The 21,715-nt window shown below is 28.7% G+C and overlaps 2 protein-coding genes and 1 long non-coding RNA gene across 3 annotated transcripts; 1 reads left to right on the forward strand and 2 right to left on the reverse strand.

The window, feature by feature from the left end:
• Positions 1 to 4,816: 4,816 nt before the first annotated feature.
• Positions 4,817 to 6,140, forward strand: LOC114179124 (homeobox-leucine zipper protein HAT14-like). Its single transcript, XM_028065348.1, has 3 exons — positions 4,817 to 5,220; positions 5,390 to 5,469; positions 5,728 to 6,140. The coding sequence occupies exons 1-3, from the start codon at positions 4,930 to 4,932 to the stop codon at positions 5,969 to 5,971; spliced, it is 615 nt and encodes a 204-aa protein (XP_027921149.1). The 5' UTR covers positions 4,817 to 4,929; the 3' UTR covers positions 5,972 to 6,140.
• A 3,506-nt stretch (positions 6,141 to 9,646) lies between these two features.
• On the reverse strand, positions 9,647 to 12,158 carry LOC114175301. Its single transcript, XR_003602812.1, has 3 exons — positions 11,968 to 12,158; positions 11,786 to 11,856; positions 9,647 to 9,895 (listed from the first exon to the last, which is right to left on the reverse strand). It is a non-coding gene; the product is annotated as an uncharacterized LOC114175301 (long non-coding RNA).
• Positions 12,159 to 14,273: 2,115 nt separating this feature from the next.
• Positions 14,274 to 18,984, reverse strand: LOC114179855 (protein trichome birefringence-like 5). Its single transcript, XM_028066335.1, has 5 exons — positions 18,103 to 18,984; positions 16,288 to 16,480; positions 15,718 to 15,911; positions 15,134 to 15,292; positions 14,274 to 14,912 (listed from the first exon to the last, which is right to left on the reverse strand). Exons 1-5 carry the CDS (start codon positions 18,831 to 18,833, stop codon positions 14,579 to 14,581), a joined length of 1,611 nt encoding a protein of 536 aa, XP_027922136.1. The 5' UTR covers positions 18,834 to 18,984; the 3' UTR covers positions 14,274 to 14,578.
• Positions 18,985 to 21,715: the final 2,731 nt, after the last annotated feature.

The raw sequence follows: 21,715 nt of genomic DNA on the forward strand, positions 1-21,715 counted from the left end.
TTATTCTATCAAATTCAAATTTACTACATATCCTTATTATTTTCTACACATGACAAAAAATTTATTCTTTTGACAAAAAATTTTCGTATTGATTGGATACAAATATAAGTATAAATATTATCTGATCTTTTTATTAACTGAGTATGAGGATGGGATGTGTACGTGTATGTGTATGTATATGTATGTATATCTTTCTATTTTTGTCTCCATGTTCATTTCAATATTCATCCTATTCTCATATTTGTTCCTAATTAAATTATTAAAATAATTTGTTAGGTAATATAAAAATTTTATAGGTATACAATTTATTTACATCTATAAGGTTGTGTTCCATTGAAAAGACATATTCGGAAAGAGTGTGAGGATGAATTTGGATTGATATCATATTAGTAGATTTGTCTGAATGAATTTTTATATTTCTTTGAATGGATTTGATTATGTAAGTAAATAGATTTTTTTATGAAATTTTTTAAAATTGGTTGCTGATTTGATTGATATGATAAATTAAAAAAAAACATTAATAGATTAAAATATAAGATTATTATTTTACCCTCATAGTAAAAATTAATAAATTATTAATATTATTTTTATTTTTATTTATTATTATTATTATTATTAAAAAAGTAAAAGTAAAATATTTTAAAATTTTCTCACACTCTAACCGATTCCACTTACCCTTTCCATTTTTCTTCTTTATCTTATCTCCTTATTCTTCATTTCCAGAACCGTCATGTGTTCATCTTCAACTTCATTAATGTCTTCAACATCTTTCACTAGCACCACAACTACCACAAAAAGAAATTAATAAACACCTTCATCCTTGCAAATCTCCTCACAAAAGCCAGGATGAAAAATGCGTTGCATTCCACAAATTCATTCACATATCACTCACAAATCACAAATCATTCCATGCGAACACAAAATAATTGTGTGTTCTTATGTGAGTGATGATTTTAAGGAGAGAAAGATGATTGATTTGGGTTGATTAAAATGTGAGATTTATGTTGTTCTTTTTTAAAGATTTGAAGGTGATAATGAAGTAAATTTAAAAGTAATTTTTGTGAAAGTTTGTAAAAGACTTATGTGACTGATAAAAAATTAAATTTAATAAATGAAAATGTAAAATAACCTAATTGTCCTTGGTGTTAAAAAAGTATAATAAAATGATATTTAGATTAATTGTAATTAGTTTTTGATATATTATTATCATAAATAAAAATATTAGTAATATTTGTTAATTGAAAAAAAATATTGAAACATATTTGATTTAAAAAATTTAATATTTTAATTTTCAAAAACACCACAAATGAAAATGGAATAGGTTACATGAAATTGGAACCCTTTAAAACCAAACCATGCAATGTACTTCACAAAGTTGGAATCAAATCCAACAAAAAAGAAACAGGTTCCATTCCATTATGGCAAAAACATATGTGGTTCCATTAAATACCCACAAACACATATTTGATTCCAAAGAAGAGATCTGCACAGATCCACTTCGTGAACGCTCCAGTGCACTGTGAACCCTTCGTCGCACCGTTATCGGCGTCGTTGTCCCTCTTCTCAACAACCAACAGTGGTAGAAAGGTAGCAAGTCCTAGGGAATATTCAAAGGAAGAGAAAGAAAATAAAAAGAAATGAGAGTGGTGTGGAAGAAGCTCACATGCTATAGTTGAAATAACGAGGGTATAAGTGTAAAATCATCTTAATCACTCTTCAATCTCACTATGCTAGTGGGATGTGATGCAGGTATAGCCGTCAAAATGGGTTATAACCCGCAAGTCAACCCGACTTATCACGGGTTCGGGTCAGGTTGGGTTGAAAAAAAATTACAAATTTCGTACGGGTTAAAAATGAACCCAACCCACTAAGAACCCGGCTGATTCGAGTTGAATCCGTGATGAGTCGCGTTGCCTCACCAACCCACCAATAAATTTTAAATATTAAATTAATATATATATATATATATATATATATATATATTATATGCATATATATATATATATATATATATATATATATATTATATTATATATATATATATATGCATATAATATATATAATATATATATATATACATATATATATATATATATATATATATATATATATATATATATATTATATATATATATATATATTATATATTATATATGTATATATATAGATTATATATGTACATATGTATCTATTATATATTATCTAATATATATTATATATATATATATATATATAATATATATATAGATTATATATATATATATATATTTAGATTATATATATATATATATATATATATATATTATATTATATATTATATATTATATTTTATATTTATATATTATATATTATATATTATATATTATATATTATATATTATATATTATATATTATATATTATATATTATATATTATATATTATATATTATATATTATATATTATATATTATATATTATATATTATATATTATATATTATATATTATATATTATATATTATATATTATATATTATATATTATATATTATATATTATATATTATATATTATATATTATATATTATATATTATATATTATATATTATATATTATATATTATATATTATATATTATATATTATATATTATATATTATATATTATATATTATATATTATATATTATATATTATATATTATATATTATATATTATATATTATATATTATATTATATTTTATATATATATATATATATATATATATATATATATATGTATATGTATATATAACATGTTTCGTAACGTGAAATAGTGATCAAATGCACAAAATTAAGAGTGTTTTGTGGAAAAAAAAGAAAGGAATGACAGTGAAATGTACCTCTGTAATTGCAATTAATTTATTAATTTTATCCAATATCCCTAAATTAGTCTTTTTGACAAGTGATTATTTTTAATAATTTTTGTGAATCGATTTATATATATATATATATATATATATATATATATATATATATATATATATATATATATATATATATATATATATATTTGTTTTACTTTAACCTATACCTTTTAATAGTATTAGCAAGTATATTTCTAAACTAAATTAATTAATACACAAGTTTTGAAACTTTTTAATATTTAATGTAAGAGTTTTGAAAAATCTATTGTTTTATAACTATTAGCATAAACACAAGCGTCATTACGTCTATATGTAAATATTTTTTAAATAATGCATGATATTATATTAGTAAACCATGATATTATAATGTTATTAAGTTAATATATAAAATAAATTTATATTTATTGAGAATAAAGCGGAATAAATGGAGATAAGATGAGAAATAACTGTTGTTGAGAAAGGAAAATAAAAGAGAGAAGACGAGGGAATAAGTGTTGATGAAGAAGGAAATAAAGAAAGGATAGAAGATAGACATTTTAATAATGTAAAATAACCGTTAATTTTTTAAAATTTAACAAATAATTATATTATAAAAGATAAAATTTAAATTATGAAATATGGGCACAAAAAACAAAAGAAGGAATCTCTTTATATATAGTTATAAATAAATGAAAATATAAATGAAAAACAAATGTTACTAATATTATCTTACATTGGTAAAACCACTATAATTTTGAAATCAAACTAATTTGTCAAAACCTCTATAGTTTTAAAAGAGATAATACAGAAAGAATAAAAACTAATCTCTCTAGAGGTATAGGTTAGAAGAAATTGATGGCTATTTTTGTAAAGTATTTTATAGTTTCTAAAATATTAAAAAAATTCTAGTTGGCTCGTATTAAATATTATGAACATGTATGTTTTTCAATTAATAATGAATATTAAAAAATTTATTAAAATTTTAACAAAATCAATTAAATTATTTATTGTTTGGTATATGTAATTATGTTTGAAATATGTTATATTAAAGAGAATAATAGGGGAGTAAATATTAGTTTGAAACGAAAAATTTAGGCCATAAACTTAAACGAATAGTAAAGATCTTTTTAAAGCATGCATTAATTATGTTTCAGAAATGTGTGTGGTAAAATCTCTTTGTTTGAGTTAATGTCAAATTTTCAGTTGCCACACCATTAACTTCAAATGAATGGCAATCATTTTACTAAAATGCCCCTCATAGACTAATGAAAATAGTCCAAATAAATAAGAGCGTTCATTTACGTGATTTATTATTTTCACAGTTCGTTTATTTTGGTTTAATTTTTGTTAGTTACGTGTTTTGAATATTGAAGCCTGTTACACAACTATGGGAACATTATTTTACATTGGTTGGTGTAGGATTATAAGGCACGCAGAAAAAATATAAAGTAATCGAATATCAATTGTTTTAGTATTGAATAAAAAAAGGTACTTATTTTAAATTGATTATTTGCTTGACGTTGAATTATTGTGAATATAAAATTATCCCGTAGTAAAACATAATTTTTGTAGTAGAGTATAAAATGTTTTTCAACGTACGATGATGAATGTGAATGTTGGAACCCACCTGTGAAGACAACGCAAATCATAGGAAAGTGGTGGGAAAGATACGATGAGCTGACTCGAACAGGGTTGGAATTGGCACAAAGAAAAAAAGGAGAAAATTGTCAAACATATATTAAGAAAAAAAATTTGGTTTCCTAAGAGGGGTCACAATCCTATCGCATGCTTTTACTCCTTTTCAATTTTTTATTGTCACATTTAATATGTAGTCGTCATTCATTAGTATCATAATTATTCTACACAAACAATTTTATATATTTTCTAAAATGAAACCAAGTAGCCATATATAATAATAACCGATTGAAATTGAATTTGTATGACCAAGACCAAACCCAACAATAAAATCTGTATTAAATCCACCTCTTTCATAAACCCAACTTTCCCTTTTGACTATACTTCATCACAATACAATTCTCCAACCCCTTCTCTCTCTCTCTCTCTCTCTCTGAAAATGGAAGACGCTGAAGAATGCATCACTGGGCTTTGTTTGGGCCTTGGAATGGGAGGGTATGTCCCAAAAAAGGGTAAGCAGAAAGAGAACAGACCCGTGCTAGACTTAGCTTTTGAGCTTTGTCCTAAAGGGGAAGCCATTAACTTGAATCATGATAAGGTAGAGAGCACTGATTCTGATAACAGCAACACCAACAACAACAACAAAGGATGCAGAAAAAAACTCAGGCTTTCCAAGGACCAATCATCCATGCTTGAGAACAGCTTCAAACTTCATACCACTCTTAATCCGGTATATATTCACCTTTTCTCCTTCTAATTTTTATATATTATATGTATGGCACATACACGTAACGCTATTCATGATGATTTTGCTGTCTATACATGATCATTTGTATCATACATATTTATGAGTTAATTGTGTTCTGTTGTTTATGCGTTGGTTTTGGTTCCACATGCAGGTCCAGAAACAAGCACTGGCTGATCAATTGAATTTAACGACAAGACAAGTGGAAGTTTGGTTTCAGAACAGAAGAGCAAGGTACGTTAATTATATATATAGCTTTCGTTTCATTGATGTATATATATAGGTTTGTTTATTCTTGATGAATTGCTTTGCATCGAATATCTGGGTTTTTTCAAAGCTGAATGTTTTAAGGGAGTAGAGATGAAAAGTGAGAAAAGAAAAGGGAGAGTTGTGAGTTTTCCACGGTTTTATTTTGTTTATTTAATAAATTGTTAATTGTGTTGACTATATGGACCTATGGCGTGCATTAAATTTGAGATTTAAATTGTTCAGGACGAAACTGAAGCAGACAGAAGTGGACCGTGAGTGGTTGAAAAAACAGTGTCAAAATCTAAGCGATGAGAACAAAAGATTGAAGAAGGAATTGCAGGAACTACGTGCACTTAAGGTTGGACCATCATCGCCTCTCTGCATTCAACTATCCAAAACGGCAACTCTGACTATGTGTTCTTCGTGCGACAAACTAGTAAAACTGAATGAAGGAAACAACAATATAGGGTTAGAGGGTACAAATTGATACATCAAAATTGGAATATCATCAACCACCTGTTGCTACACGTAACCCAAAACCTTTCTAATTATGATTACAATGAAAAACAGTACATACCATATATATTATATTATATATTCCTCCGGTCCCCACATCGAAGAGAGAGCAAACTGGGGCGGCTCAGATAGATACGTAGTTAGTAAATCAGGTGTCTCTCTTGTAGATTTATTCAATTTAAACTAATTAATCAAAATTATTTTCTCATTTGTTTATTCATTATTTTTGTATGTGTGTGCGTTTATGTACGTATACGATGGTACGGATAAGGAATAAGGTTTTGAATGGCTGAAACTCAAAGATAAAACAATTCCCTAAGTGAGACCACTAATCAGAGATTAGGGCTTTAAAGTTGGAATATTATTAAATCTGTGTTAGATAGGATTTTGTTTTATATCTGCGATCCATGACGTGAAACGTTGGCATTTTCATGCTTCACAAGAATCCAAACCATATATATATAGAAGAATGTGAGTTTTCATTTGTATATTATTGGTGGGTGGTCCGAAGGAAATCGTAGGGAAATTTCACAACAATTAATTTTTGAAAAAACTGAATGAGGGTTGTTTAGTGCGTGATGTGTGTGGAGAATAATGAGAAATTGTGTGTGTGTTTTTTGAGTGTTGAGGTGGTTCTTGAACCAACCCACAAGACAAGACAGGAGTAGGTTGCATTTCATAATAGGGCAAAGTTCCATTGAGAGAAAGCGCATGGAATTTGCTAAGTCATAATCCTAACATTATCCAACTAAGTGCCAACATCCAAATCTCAACAAAATCATTACTAAGAGACAGTGGCTGCCCTTATCATGCCACCACACACACTAACGTAGTTTTAGACAAACTTTATAGCGTCTTTTAAGGGATCGCAAATCAATTCAAACACACTGTTTTTCACAAATCCAATGCTTCTTCAATCAGGATTCATAAACAATATTTGTAGTGAGTAAGTTATTTTTCCATCAAATATTTTATAGTGTAACCTCTTACTTAGCACAAGTATTTCTCATCAAATTTTGTAGACATGGTGTTCTTCAGAACACATGGGAATACTAGTTCTATACTATAAATCCAACCTACCGGTGTTTGCATAACTATAATAGAGAGTAATTACCATGCTATTATGATAGTGATTATCTTAAAAATATTTTTGAAGCAAGAAAACCTTGCATTTGTCTGCGAAAAGGTTTCATAATTACCCAAGTTCACAAGCATACTTTCAACTTCCAACCATTAAACATTACTATGTCACACAGTAATAAGCCACCATCAATTAACACCATTATAAATTCAATTCAACTTTTATATATGTATATATCTTTAGGTAATTAATTAGTTATAAAAAAATTCATGGAAAATTAGTTTTTTTTTATCAAGAGAATTTAACATGGTTTGACATACAATGTTTATATCTACGTCCACGACTACATTAGAAAATCTTTTTTTTCTGGTGTATCTCAAACTTTACATAGAGTCTCTTATGTAGTAAAATAGAGACATCTCACAATTCTAAGCGATGTGGGATTAAATCAAACACCATAATACTAACCATTTTTATATGAATTAGTATTTTCTATTAACTTATTTCATCATGACTTTAATTGTATGCATATTATTAGAGTGTAAAGATATTTTTTAACACTGTTAAACTAATTATAATATGCAATAAATATAATATATATGAGTATAGTAATCTATAATTGGTCGAAAAAGCAAAAAAGGAAAGTGAACAATATGTTAGGGTAATTTACTTTTCTATTCCAAAAATCTTTATACTATTCTAGCCAATTTGTTTAATTTTATATATGTATTACGTACTAGAGTTCAATTAAAATGTGTTAGCAATTTTATATTTACCGTACATGATCAAAATTAAACTTCTTGTTATGATGAATTAAAATAATACATACTCAATGATTGAATACAAAAACTTATCCAATTTTATGTAAAACAAACTTGTGATGAGTATTATTCACATGAAATTTGGAAACTATAATTTGACCAAAACGTTGAACAAGAATTCCTGTAGAAGTACAAACATGGCCGTACCGTATATACATACGATTATATATACGAGTCCAACATAATACTAATTAATTAGTCAATTTATAAAAATAATGGATTCTTCAAACATAATTACGTGGGTCCCCATTGCCCACTGAGCAAGATCTTAGAATTGATATACCTTGCCACTTAAGCAAACTCTGTTTAATTAAAACTTGTTTTCTATGCAAATAAAATTTGACTTTTACTCATAATTTATGAAATTGTATTTTTTATTTTGAGAGAAAAAGAATGGAAGAAAGCATAAGCAATGATTTTGGTCACACCAATCATTTGGTCATAGGAATTGAATAATAATAACAAGGTTAGCACAGTGGTGTGAAAAGAGGCATGGCTTCGTAGACATTAAACTATAACAAATAAATAATGAATGGTACAATGTAATCTCGAAGGTTGTCCTTGTTCAATACTCCAACTAATCAAACTTAACCCTAGGAAGGATACCACCGATTTCCTTCTTCATTTCAATTCCACAATTTTTTTTTTAAAGTAAAAAAGTAGTAAATAAATAAATAAATAAAATGACTACTACACTGAGAAAGGTCAACTGTGTGAAAACAAAAGCATGAATCAAAATTGGCCCACGCAATTGAGATTTGGGTCATCATCATGGCCCACACAAAATTGCCTACTACTCCTTTTTGCACCGCCACAGAAGCAATTCAAAGAGGCCGTCACATATGCCAAAATATTCATGTAATATATGCAACAAATTCAATTCATCAAAGTGCGATACTTTCATGTGCACCCAAGCAAATTGATTTCAGTTCGTGCTTTAAAGGGTGAATTACGAGTACTGATTTTTTTTTATGTTATTTTTTATTAAATAGTAAAAATATATTGTGTTAATATTTTAAATATTTTTTAATATAATTTAAAATAAATTAGTGGTAATCAATATATTATAAAAATATAATATATTATAAAAATACAGTAAAGGAAAAAAAATCCAAAAGATAATCTAAATTCGTCAATTACTTACAATATTATAAATAAATCCTTAGATTTTTTAAAATAAGTAAAATAAGCAAATGGTTATTAATTTATTATAAATAATGTTAAAATCATTTACATAAATTATCATATCCTATAATTAACATATAAGATTCTTGTATGTTTAAGCTGATTCAAATATTATAAAAAAGTTATAAAGTTTTTTAAATTTAAAAACGAAAAGAAACATGAAGAACACAAACTTATCTAGATATCTATCTTTTTCAGGTCATTTACAAGGTTACCATACAATATATATATATATATATATATATATATATATATATATATATATATATATATATATATTTATTTATTTATTTATTTATTTATTTATTTATTTATTTAAAAAATATTTATATATTCTGTTATGATTTTTTTTTCTGTGAATTAGTTTCGATTTATACGCAATTAACTTTTTAAAATTTAAGTTTGAATTTTGTAAATAAAAAGATATAATTTAAAAACAAAAATTCACTAGATTAAATTAATCAGATTTTTTGCTGGTGACATCCCATTTTAAATAGAGTAATCTACTCAAAATTAAGCATCACAAAATAATTATAATGTAAAAGAACACATATCATGAAGCATACATGTACTGACTATTACAATTATCCATAGTATACTTGGAATAAAAGCTTAGGCACATCACAATTGTCATAAAAAGGACACAAGGATACTATTGTTTTACAAAAGATTGCTCATAGAGCAAGCAATCTAAATAAACAAGAGTTGTTCAAAAAGTGGCTCAACAGTGAGCCATAACCCAGACTAAAGGGACCACTTTACACAGCAGCATCTTCACCATCCTGAGTTCTACCAAGGGTTTCCACATCTGCTCACACCAATAAATTGGTGATCATTGCAAAAGAGAAAGCAAAGTAAGGAACAAACAAAAATGAAAAGGTAAGCTAGAGTAAAATATTTTAACATGTTATCAAGCAACCAAATGATAAAACAGGTTATAATCAAACAAAGCAGTAGGCACCCAAATCATGTGAAAGCAAACAATTGCAAGACTCTATGACTCAATATCCGGATCATACTCTTTATATAGAATTCTAAAGGAAGTATGCACATGTGTTGGTTTCTAAACTCTGCAGAGTTTAGACGCAAGGAGTTATCACCCAACCACACACAGGGTTAATCCTCTAATGTCTTAGGCCCAATATGTCCCAAGACTAGGACCTCCTGCCACTCTCACCACATAAATCATTCTGCTCTATGTGAGCGTGAACGATTATTAGAGTTCAGGATACCTTCCTTTATCTAGACATCTCCTATATCAAGGTATACATTAACTACCATTATCAAGAGTTTCCCTTGAAACTCTTTTACCAACAAATTTCCACATGCCATCTCAAGAATTCAATTTTCATGCCATTCCACCACCAACCACAAAACAAGTCATGCTTTCCATACCAACATTTTCATTATCAATCTCATTAAAGCATACAAACAGGCATGATCATCTATATTGAGTAAGGGAAAATTAAAGAAAACCATCATGAAACAAACAACAGTCAACACAGCGTCTCCTACCTGAGTTTCATAGAAATGATTTAAAAAAAACATGTATTATCATTGAAAATCTGACATTTGTTTTAAACTTACAAATATATAAATAGTTTTAATAATATTTGATAGTAGCATATAAAATTAAAACCCATTGTTAAACTTGCATGTGAAAGACTTTGAACAAATTATGTTAAATTGGTAATTGGTAATTAATACATTTAAAAATAAACAATTTTCTTTTATAATAATGAGAATAAAAATTATTGTCATTTATTCTTATACAAGGATCAAAGATATTGGTATTCTAAAATGTAACAAAATGATTAAAATTTTATCAGAAAACTAAAAGAATATTTATAATTTATTATATATATATATATATATATATATATATATATATATATATATATATATATTGACCCTTACTAGGAGAAAGACATTACTAATTATGAGATGAAGGAAAAAGTAACAGGTCTGAAAATCAATACATGTATGGATTCATGATAACATTTGCAACAAAATAATGTCTTTTACAACAGTGTATTCTGTTCTCATCAAACTAGTTTACTCTGGTGAAAATAGTTACATATATAATAATTTAAAAATTATTTAACCAAAATATAATTTACCCAGAATGGAATACTCCTCACATTTATACTTTTATCTAGATTTTTAATTTTTACAAAACATAAAATGTACTCGATGCAATATGAAAATTGTCAAGGGACATGCCATTTTTAATGTAAGCATCAACACCTTAAATTATTTTCTACAAATCTTGCACAGGGGAAATTTTCAATAAAAGAATAATTTAAACAAGATATCAATCCACAAATGTTTAAAAAAAAAACAATTTTACTTAGTTCATACTTCAACATAAACCCAAATCTTTAGAGATTGAGACCAAAGGCAAACTATTTTCATGAATAAAATCTCAACAAATAAATAAAAGTATCTAATGTCAATGATTCAATGCGGGCAACAATCAACATCTAAAATTTCAACCAAGGAAACTATGTACAGAAAACAACATACCCTTAAAAGGATAAATATTAAATACAGTCAGATACTATACCAATAAAAGTACAGAAATGATGCACCTTGTCCAACAACAGTTAAATTACAAGGTGCTTTCTGTCACATAAATCTGATGCCTATATAGAAAGCATAATAACTTTAAAAAAACATAAACTCTAGCTTTTCTTACCTCGAATGGAGCTAAATGTTCTTAAAGGACTCTTGGTGGAAGAGAACCAAGACCAAGAACAGCTTAATGAGCTGAAAACAAACGCACGAGCACGAAAAAGAACTTAGATTTGATAGAGATTAAGGTAGGACCAGAACTTAGGAGCTGAAAACAAAAGGAAGCAAGGGAAGGAATCAACTTACGTGGTAGAAAGATGTTTCAGCTATGGAAATCAAGGAACTTGTTTAAGCCCTAGCAGAGCTTTCTGCTTCAGCACAAGAGATACAAAGAGGACTATTTTCTGTAAAAGTGGCAAAATGAAGGATAAGTGACTGTGAGGAGGTCTTGGGGGTCCAAAGTGGACTGAACTTGGACCCTTAAATGGCTAGGTCCAACCCCTCTTTAGGACAGAGTTTAAAATAGAGAAAGGGGTCTCACACTGGTATAATTTATTAATGATATTATTTAATAAAAATGTATTATATATGTTTTACCCTCCTTTTTACTCGGACTGATGCAATTAAAATTGAATTAACAAGTGAATTCACTAAAATAAAATAAACATTTATGTAATACACATATTATAAATATTAATTCTAAAAAATCAGAAAAACATCATTGTTATGCAAAGGATCGATTAACAACGGCATTCATACATTTTATTACCTCTTTTTCTCAATTCAATAATTATGGTTGAACCCACATATATTTGTTGATGAAATTTGTGATGAATATTAAAAAAATATTTTTTATGAATATTTGTAGGTAATGGATTCATGCCAGTACCATGGTATCCAATCCATGGTATCCAATCCATGAATACATACTAATAATTATTAACAAAAATTTTATTGGTATACTTTTCTTAAATTCAATTAATCAAAATAAATTAATTAGTGCAAAAAAATATTAATTATGAGATAATCAAATTTGACTTCATATAATTATTTATTTTATTTGAATTTACAAAATTGATGTTATTTTGTAAGAGATTAATTTTTAAAATTTATATTTTGAGTCAATTAATTTAAATTTTCCTTTTAAAATACTAAAATTATTTTCATTAATATTTTATTGATTAATTTACTTAAGCTTTACTTAAAATATATTTTTATTTAAATTTATATTTTAAATATTTTTAAAATAATTTTATTTAGAAATTTCAAAAATAAAATATAAAAAATGCAGTTATTTATGGATGGTATTACAAAAATATTTGTGTCCACGTGTATTCGCGGCTAAAATCTATTAGCGGATAGTTGGTACCTGCAGATATTTATTAACCATGGATAATGAGTGTTTTAATACAATAAACATTCACTTAAGTCCGCGTTTTTATCTTGAAAGTTTAATAGGGACTTAATTGAGATGCATACTTATATGAAATTTTAAAAGTCATATTACAATATGAAATATTAGAGGTCATATAATTATAATTATAATATAAGATATTATAAATTTGTAAAAATTATAAAAATATGAGAGATATAACGTATATGTTACAAGAAAGAGGAGATATTGTAATTAATTAGCTATGCATTTCTTTTAAGAAAAGTGATGGTCAAATAAAGCTTTCCGTTGGGAAACTTAGCAATTTACATCAGTTCACTATTTTAATTAATTTTCATTTATATTATTTGTACATCAATAATATTCTTAACATAACTCAAATAACAAATATTAAAATGGAAATATCTAAAGAAGAATAACCATAAATACACAAAAAAATAACTATTTTATTTACACGGTCAAAATTGATCCTCTCATGCTCTTATTTATAGTCTAATACAGTTTCTATAAATTATATTTCTGCGATTTTTTTTAAAGAGTGGTTGATGTTAACTATAAATATTAAAAGTATAAGGCAATTAAATTAGAAAAATATGATTGTAAATGGAGAATACTTAATGAAACTGAGTTGTTAATTTATTCAATAATTTTATATAAATGATTTATTCTATCAACGTCAATCCTCTCTTTAGACTGTAACCCCATCTAATAATTCATTTTTATTTTTTTCTTTAATTAGATTGAGAATAGAGAAGCATCATCCTTTGTCGAGGAGATAAACACATTCTGGCTGATTTTGCTGGTCATAGATTATAGTAAATTTCTTTAATCATAATAATGCATGTTTGAAAATTTTAGATTTATACAACTATTATTTAAGTTAGTTGATAACTATTGCATTATTGTAATCAGTTTAGTTATTGATCTTAAGTTTGAGTTCTAAATTATCTGTGGTATCTTTAAAAAAATCTAAGATCTATAATTAAAAATGATTTATAGATACATTTATATTCAACAGTTTAAAGTATATATATCTTCAGCACATTTAATATATGAATCAAATTCACCACAGAAATTGTGAGACTGAAATTAATTTGAGATTGATCCTATTCATTACCAACCCTAATAGTCATCATCAATGCTCCTTTAACAGCTCTTATCCATATCACACCTCTAACTTTGAAATCATAATTTAATTTAAAATGTAAAATTGACAAACTATTTTCAATGCTGTGTTTACTATATACCATTCAGTACACTCGAGAGAATAATCCCACAATAACATCACTAATTTTTATACTAATTTCTTACTTGATTCTGTGCAATAAAGTACAGTTTTCCATGCTACCGAATAACTAACTCATGATAATTCCCAAAAGGGTACTACCACAGGGGGAACAAGTTCCATTGCTTTCGGTGACCTCCTAAATGAAAGCCAAGGCCAAAGAAGTTCCGTTTTCTCTTTTGTTCTCCCTTCTTTGCCGCATAAAAAAAGTAAACTCCTAGAAAGAAGAATAATGTAAGTCAATACCTTGATTTTGTTTGTTGAAAAACCAGAGTGGCATAAATTAACTCATTCCATGCATCAGGGACCCCGGGAAGACACCAATGGCTGCAGTCTTGCTTCCTTGTAGAGACTTTCTTGCCATCCAAGTTAACCTTGCCATAGACAGATGGATGGCCATCCTTCCTAAAATTGGTCAGTTTTGTGATATTTAATAACTTTACTGGAAACTTCATTCCCTGGATCACTTCCTCCACTATCTTCATTTTCAAAGGATAGTTGTTCAGGATGGAACCATTAAAAGCTGGTTCAGTTTCACCGTTGCATGATCCACCTGAGTCCCAGTCTCCACCCCTGCCAAATGTTAATTATCAATGTTATTTGGTTGAGAGAGCAAGTGGTGGTGTGGAATTGGTTTCTTCTATTATTCTTTCCTCCATTATTATGATGTGGATTACAGCAATAGGTTTCCTGTTTCTTTTACACAGACATGATCCTCAGTATTATTATTAGTAGACTGGAAAGAGAAGGGGCCAAGGATTTTGTGTCAATAAATGTGAAAAAGAAATCAATACCTGAAATGGGCATTAGAATATCCGCGATAGTAGACAATTTGTTTACGCGGATTGATATTACGATCGATCCACTTTCCCCAGGTCTCCATAGCCTTTTTGTAAGCCTCCACTGCATCAAATTTTGGATACAGATAATCACCTTCTTTATAGTAATTTATCCTGCACAAATCAGACACTATCACCTTCTTTTGTTCAATGTTTTAAGAAAATTACGACTATTTTCTTTCTTCATTTTGGTAGATGACTAATTTAAGGAATGAAAGACAAACCAAATAGCAACTGGTAGCAGTGACTAGTGAATAAAACATAATAAGAAAAAAGGACCAAAAAGTGACAATTCAAATTTTCTTAATTCATAACTTTTGATACTACTGTACACACCAATCTTCCATGTTGCCAAGAGCAGTTTAAAACAAGAGGATGACATTCTTGTGCAGAAAATGTTAGGATGAATCCTTTAATTACTTAAGCAAGCTAGAGTTCAATATACATGGGGAAAGAAAAACACAGTTTCCAAAAATTTATTAAATAAAATCAATGCATATATTAATCAAAGTATGAAAATAAAATAATTGCATCCTAACCCTCGAGCAGTTTTTCCATGAGTCCACCAGTGTCCGGTATTGAAGACAAGAATATCAGCCTTCTTCCAACGACCAGATGTCTTGTCAATCCGATCTATTGACAATGTAGGATTTGAGCTCCCTTGTGAATTAAGACGAATTCCTTCCTTTACAAGGAAATGAGATCTCACAAATATCACCGAGATATTATAGTCCTGTCCAATATTCCAAAATCTTAGCACACTATTTCTTTTATAAGCACAATATACTGCAGTCGGTCCCTACACATCTTGTTGATACAGCAAAATAAAAATGTCCATTTGCCCGATCATTTCATATGCAAATTTCATAATAATACAAATACTGTATTCAATAGGAAGTTATGAAGTTTTAACTTCTGAAACTACAGCATCAGCTGGATTTATACTCGCCAACAACTTTTATTCAAGTCAACTGGACCTTGAAGAGACAAATTTACTAAGAAATTGAATGGACAAAAAAAAAACAAAGAGAAAACAATAATATAAAAGCAGATCATAGTATTAGTGCATATAAGTTAGAAGAAACTAAATATGTAAGATAAAATTTTACCACAAATTTAAAAACAAAGTAGCCTCTTCCTTTTGTTATTTTGTGTCCATGTATCTCGTACATTCTGCTCTTATTTTGCAGGCCTTCACGTAGTACACACAGAATGGACTCAAATTGGTTCCGGTTCATAGAATCTCCAACAAGCATTAGTCGTTTACCTTTCAATCTTACAAGGAAGTCTGTGGCATTAAACCTTCAAGTAGAATATGAAAGAAATTAATGAAGCATATATGAATAGTTAATTTCTAAATTATTAAAAGATGCAAAGCAAAGGATAATTGTTCAAAAACACTTTAGTGACTATATGTAATTAACACGCTATATTGTATATGAGATGCCTTTTGTCAACAGAAAATCATTAGTTGAACACTAGAAGAGACAAGTTTGTTTTATTAAGCCTTCATATATCAACAGAAAATCAAAAGTTGAACATCTGATGAGAAAAAAAGGTCAAACCATCGTCTAACAGGCCATACAATAACAACTGCAGGTTGCTAGTGTTAAACTATAGAGAAAATACAGAACAAGGCTAAAAGTAATTTAGTTCCTTGTACATTACGTCATACGACAGAGGATTCAACATTCCCACTTCTCAACTACAGAAACAGCGCAGCTCTTTGAATGAACATCAGATAATACTTTTTAGAGGGAAATGTGGGACATGGTTAACAACAAAGCATCGTGTGGAATTTGCTGATAAAAAAAAAAACAAAAAAACTACCACCTAAGCTTCAGTGGAATTTGAGATTCTATATGTATGCATGTTGTCTTTATAAGCTAACTTTGCAATGGCTAATTTACATTATAAGATTAAAGAAAGAATAGGATGCGCATGGCATGTGCTTCTTTGCATTTCAAATTGAGTTTCCACACACCACCAAGTAAACAAATGTTTGAACCTTTTTAGAAATGTTCCCACGACCATTTCCAATAAAAATACAGATCCCATAACCTGAAATATTGCTACCAGAAACTATGTTGTTAGAGGAACCAAACTAATTAGGTAAACATTATTTTCAATTTTCACGGGCATGGGTACCTTACCATTTTTAGAGCTCTTTAATCTGAATCTATAAAAGCAAAAATCAGTGCTGAAAATTCATTTTCTCAAAATCACCTAGGATAATCTGATACATCAAAACTTCATGTTCATTTTCTCACAATCACCTAGGATAGTCCGATACATCAAAACTTTATGTTCGACAATGTTTTACTCTCGTTAAGATGTTTGAATTGCAAAAGTTGTTGAATTCAAGCTGGGTCCCCCTTGGGGAACATCCATATCAAGTTTATGCAAGAGAAGCATGCTTACTCACTCTCTAAAGTTTCATAGAATACACACAGCCCTCATACTTGAACACATTAACCAAATCATTCTGAAACCAACCTCTATCTATTATGATCCTCATCAGAATAAGTGGAGGCATAAAATGCAACAGGCAACTGCAATTTTGCCATGTGGAAGGTAACGGCAATATATCCACTAGCACTAAAATCTCACATGACAAGAGAATTTCTAATCCATCACTTTCCATAATCAGTCACACTTTTATGAAACTCCACTCGAGTAATATCTATGAAAACAGAGACAGATACAAAATGTTCACGCTATTAATTTTTATTTTGGTTCGCTGCAAGAGGATTGATTCCGCATAAGTAGCTATAAAAGTTAACCAAACACAAAAGCATCAGAAATTGGCAGATGAAGAAGAAGCAGCAGCTAGAGTTTGTGTGCGACCCCAAAATTAAGCAAAAATACCTGAAACCTGTTTAGCAACAAGCATAGAAAAAATGAAAATGCAACAGAGAGAGTACCTGGGAAGATCACAGGCATCCGGTTTCCAGCGCCATTTGGTGTAGAGCGTGTCGGTCCTTCCGTTAGCTTTGCAGTCATAAGCCTCGTCCACGTAAGGGCACGAACCCGGTTGGTAAATCGGGTAGTTATCATCCCTCACCCACGTTCCCGTGAACAAATCGCACTCCTTCACATTCAACACCGCATCGTCACCAACAGTTTCCTTTACCTCCGTTACCGGTTGGGCATCAGATTCAGCGTCGGTAACATTGACAGTGTAACCGACGGAATTGCCAACAGTTTCATTTACTTCCGTTACCGGTTGGGCATCAGATTCAGCGTCGGTGACATTGGCAGTGTAACCGACGGAATCGGCAACAGTTTCATTTACTTCCGTTACCGGTTGGGCATCAGATTCAGCGTCGGTGACATTGGCAGTGTAACCGACGGAATCGGCAACAGTTTCATTTACTTCCGTTACCGGTTGGACATCAGATTCAGCGTCGGTGACGTTGTCAGTGTAACCGACGGTGAGGGTTTGAGTGGTGGCAGGGGAGGAGGGTGGAGGCGGAGGTGGTGGTGGTGGAGGAGGAGGAGGGGAAACAGGTTGGACGCGGAGGTAAAGATCTGGGTGAATGGGGGAAGCGGTGTGAAGAGTGGTTCTGGTGGAGAAGAAGACGATGACAGAAATGAGGAACAATGCGAGGAAGAAGAGAGTGGGTACTGTGTAAGGCCTCTTCTGGGAAACCATCTTCCTTCACTCTCAAACATACCAACACCTTCCAACAACAAACATGCGCAATACTTTTTCCATTTTTCTAATTACAAAACATTCTGGTAATAACATAGATTCTATGTATGACCAAATATTTTGGTTGTGGTCATAAATGATAGGTCAATGACAGGTTCTAACTATAATGTTGTTAATGAATGGTATAATTAAAAACAAAATTTAGTAGTCATATTAGCCTAAAATATCAAAAGGGTATCTTGGTTTTCCCATAGATTTCAAACATAAGTGCCATGTAATAAGCAAGATGAGAACAAACTTTGACTGTCCTATACAATCTTTATCGTATTCATAGACATAAAAATTATTAGCTGTCTTAATAACTCAAGAATCTTCCTACTGAAATTATAAAATCATACTATTGGTCTAATCTTTCGATCAGAACAATATAAACATTAGGATATGAAGAGTTACTCATAATTATAATGTAGGAAAGAGTTTAGAAGCGTAGACATTGTCAAAGAGCTTTCTATGTCTGTGTGTTTCAAAAATTGAAACACTTAAAATATCTAAAAATAGACTGTTTGGACTTTTAAAAATAGAAACCCTTAACTTGTCCAAATATAGCCTCTGTTATGCAATTCTCTGAAGTTATATGTTAATTATGGTGTGGTCTATGATGTACAATCAGAAATCTTTCAACTTGAAATCATTGTATAGCACTAGTTGAACAAAAGACTCCCTATCCTATGCAGCACTTGCATGTAATGGTTTTGTTTTGTAACAATCCCTGCATCAACACTTTCTGCATAAATCCCTACCCCCAACAAGATAGAATGGAGAATATTTTCTCTCCGTCAAACTGTTGATGCAGCAGAAAGCATGCTGCAAAAAATGTGTCAAAGGTGTGCTGAAAACTTAAACCATGGGTAGCACCTATCCCTTAAGATGTGAATGTCATATTCAAATGCAAAGAGCAAATGTTCCAATGATTCCTCTTCACTAAGGATACCAGATCTCATCCAACCCGTACATAAGAATTTTAATTTCTTCATGTTTTCACAATAATCATCTGTGTTGTGTTCTTTTTGTATTTTCTCCTCAACTCAATTTTGATCGGGTCATTGTCGACTTAACTTAGAGATATTTGCGAACATTTTTTCTTACTTAGGTCAATTAGGATTTTTTGTTGACGTTGAAAGGATTTGCTTTTCATTTACATTGTTAAGATTATTTTTGTTGTAGCCCACTAATTGAATCAATGTTTTCACGGTCAATACTGAGATGAGTATTTTTTTTTTTTTTAATGAAATGTTAATTAAACGCTTTTATCGATGTTTATTGTGCTTAATTTGGTTGATGTTGTTCGTGCTTGGAGTAGTTTTTTTATTATTATTAAAATGAGAAAATCTACAATAATAACATAAAAAATAACATAGGAGAATGAAATTGAAGAGATTGTTGTAAAAATTATATCCAAATGTGTAAAATTCACTTGTTTAACTTATTTAAATGGAAATGCATAAAGGACATTTCATTACAAGAAAAATGTATATTACTGATGGATTTAATCTTTCAGTGATGACAAAAATTTATTGACAAAAATCTATCGATGTACAAAGGAATCACACTTGCAATGGTAGTGGATGTCATTGTGACTTGCCAGTGACGAACGACTTCACAACGACGACAAAACTTGATAAGGACGACTTTGCGACAACCAGGGCCGACTCAGTAAAATAAGTAAAATACTTGCTTTAGGCATCTAGAAAAACAAAGTTTAAAAAAATTTACTACTAATATTTTTCTATTAAATTAGTTATAAAATTATGTTTAAGAAAAAAGACTTCAAAAAAATTTTGTTGTACTAATAATATACCTCTATTAAATTAATTATAAAATTGTTTAAAAAAGAAAAAAGGCCTCAAAATTTATTTTATTGCTAATATAATTCTATTAAATTAATTATAAGTTTATGTTTGAGAATGAAATTTAATTAAATTATTATTAGTTTCTGATAATTTTTATTGGTATTCAAAATGATTATTAGTGAGTTAGAACCTTTATTTAGTAAATTATATTTTTGTTTACAAAAAAGAGAATGATTAATTATCTTTGTTATTTTATAATCTATATAGATTCTATTTTTTTCTTTGATTTCTTTATTTCTAAATGAATTTTCTTGTCTCTCCTTGTTTTATTTTCCTTTAAGAATCCTTTTTTAGGGTTTTGGTAGATTATATTTCTTGAATCTCATATTTTCCATATGTATCAATTTTTTCATTCTATTTTTTGTTTGTATGTTTTTTTTTTATTTGTGTTGGTGTTGTGTTTATTTTATTTTGAATTTGTATTAGGATTATAAATGCTTTTTTTTGTCCACTTTTGTTTTTTAATACTTTTTTCGAAATTTATGAGTTTCAAGAGTTTTTTTAAATATATCTTGAGGAATTGTAATTTTTCTACAAAATTATTAATTAGATTAGAGTTTAGTCTTTTGATAGATAATATATTAATCAAAGTATAATCAAAGTTGGGTTTTTTTGTGGAAATACAATTTAAGTTTAGAAAAAAAAATATTTACTATCAAGGTGAGAAGAACAATAATTTTTTAAAATTATTTGTATTAATGATTAATCTTAAAATAAACTGTGTAGGTTTTGTGAAAAAATTGACACTTAAGAAGGAGAAAGAGACTTCAAGATCTATTATCGAATTTACTTTAGAAATATGTTTTATTATTTTAACTCCTTATATATATATATATATATATATATATATATATATATATATATATATACTCTTTTTTTTCTTGACAATTAGAACTAGGTTTTGTTGGTTCAACTCATTTGTTATATGTATATATTTATCTTTAGTAGAGTTTTATCCATTAAATTTTTTAT

This window comes from Vigna unguiculata, chromosome 3, assembly GCF_004118075.2.
Source record: "Vigna unguiculata cultivar IT97K-499-35 chromosome 3, ASM411807v1, whole genome shotgun sequence".
Classification (NCBI taxonomy): Eukaryota; Viridiplantae; Streptophyta; class Magnoliopsida; order Fabales; family Fabaceae; genus Vigna; species Vigna unguiculata.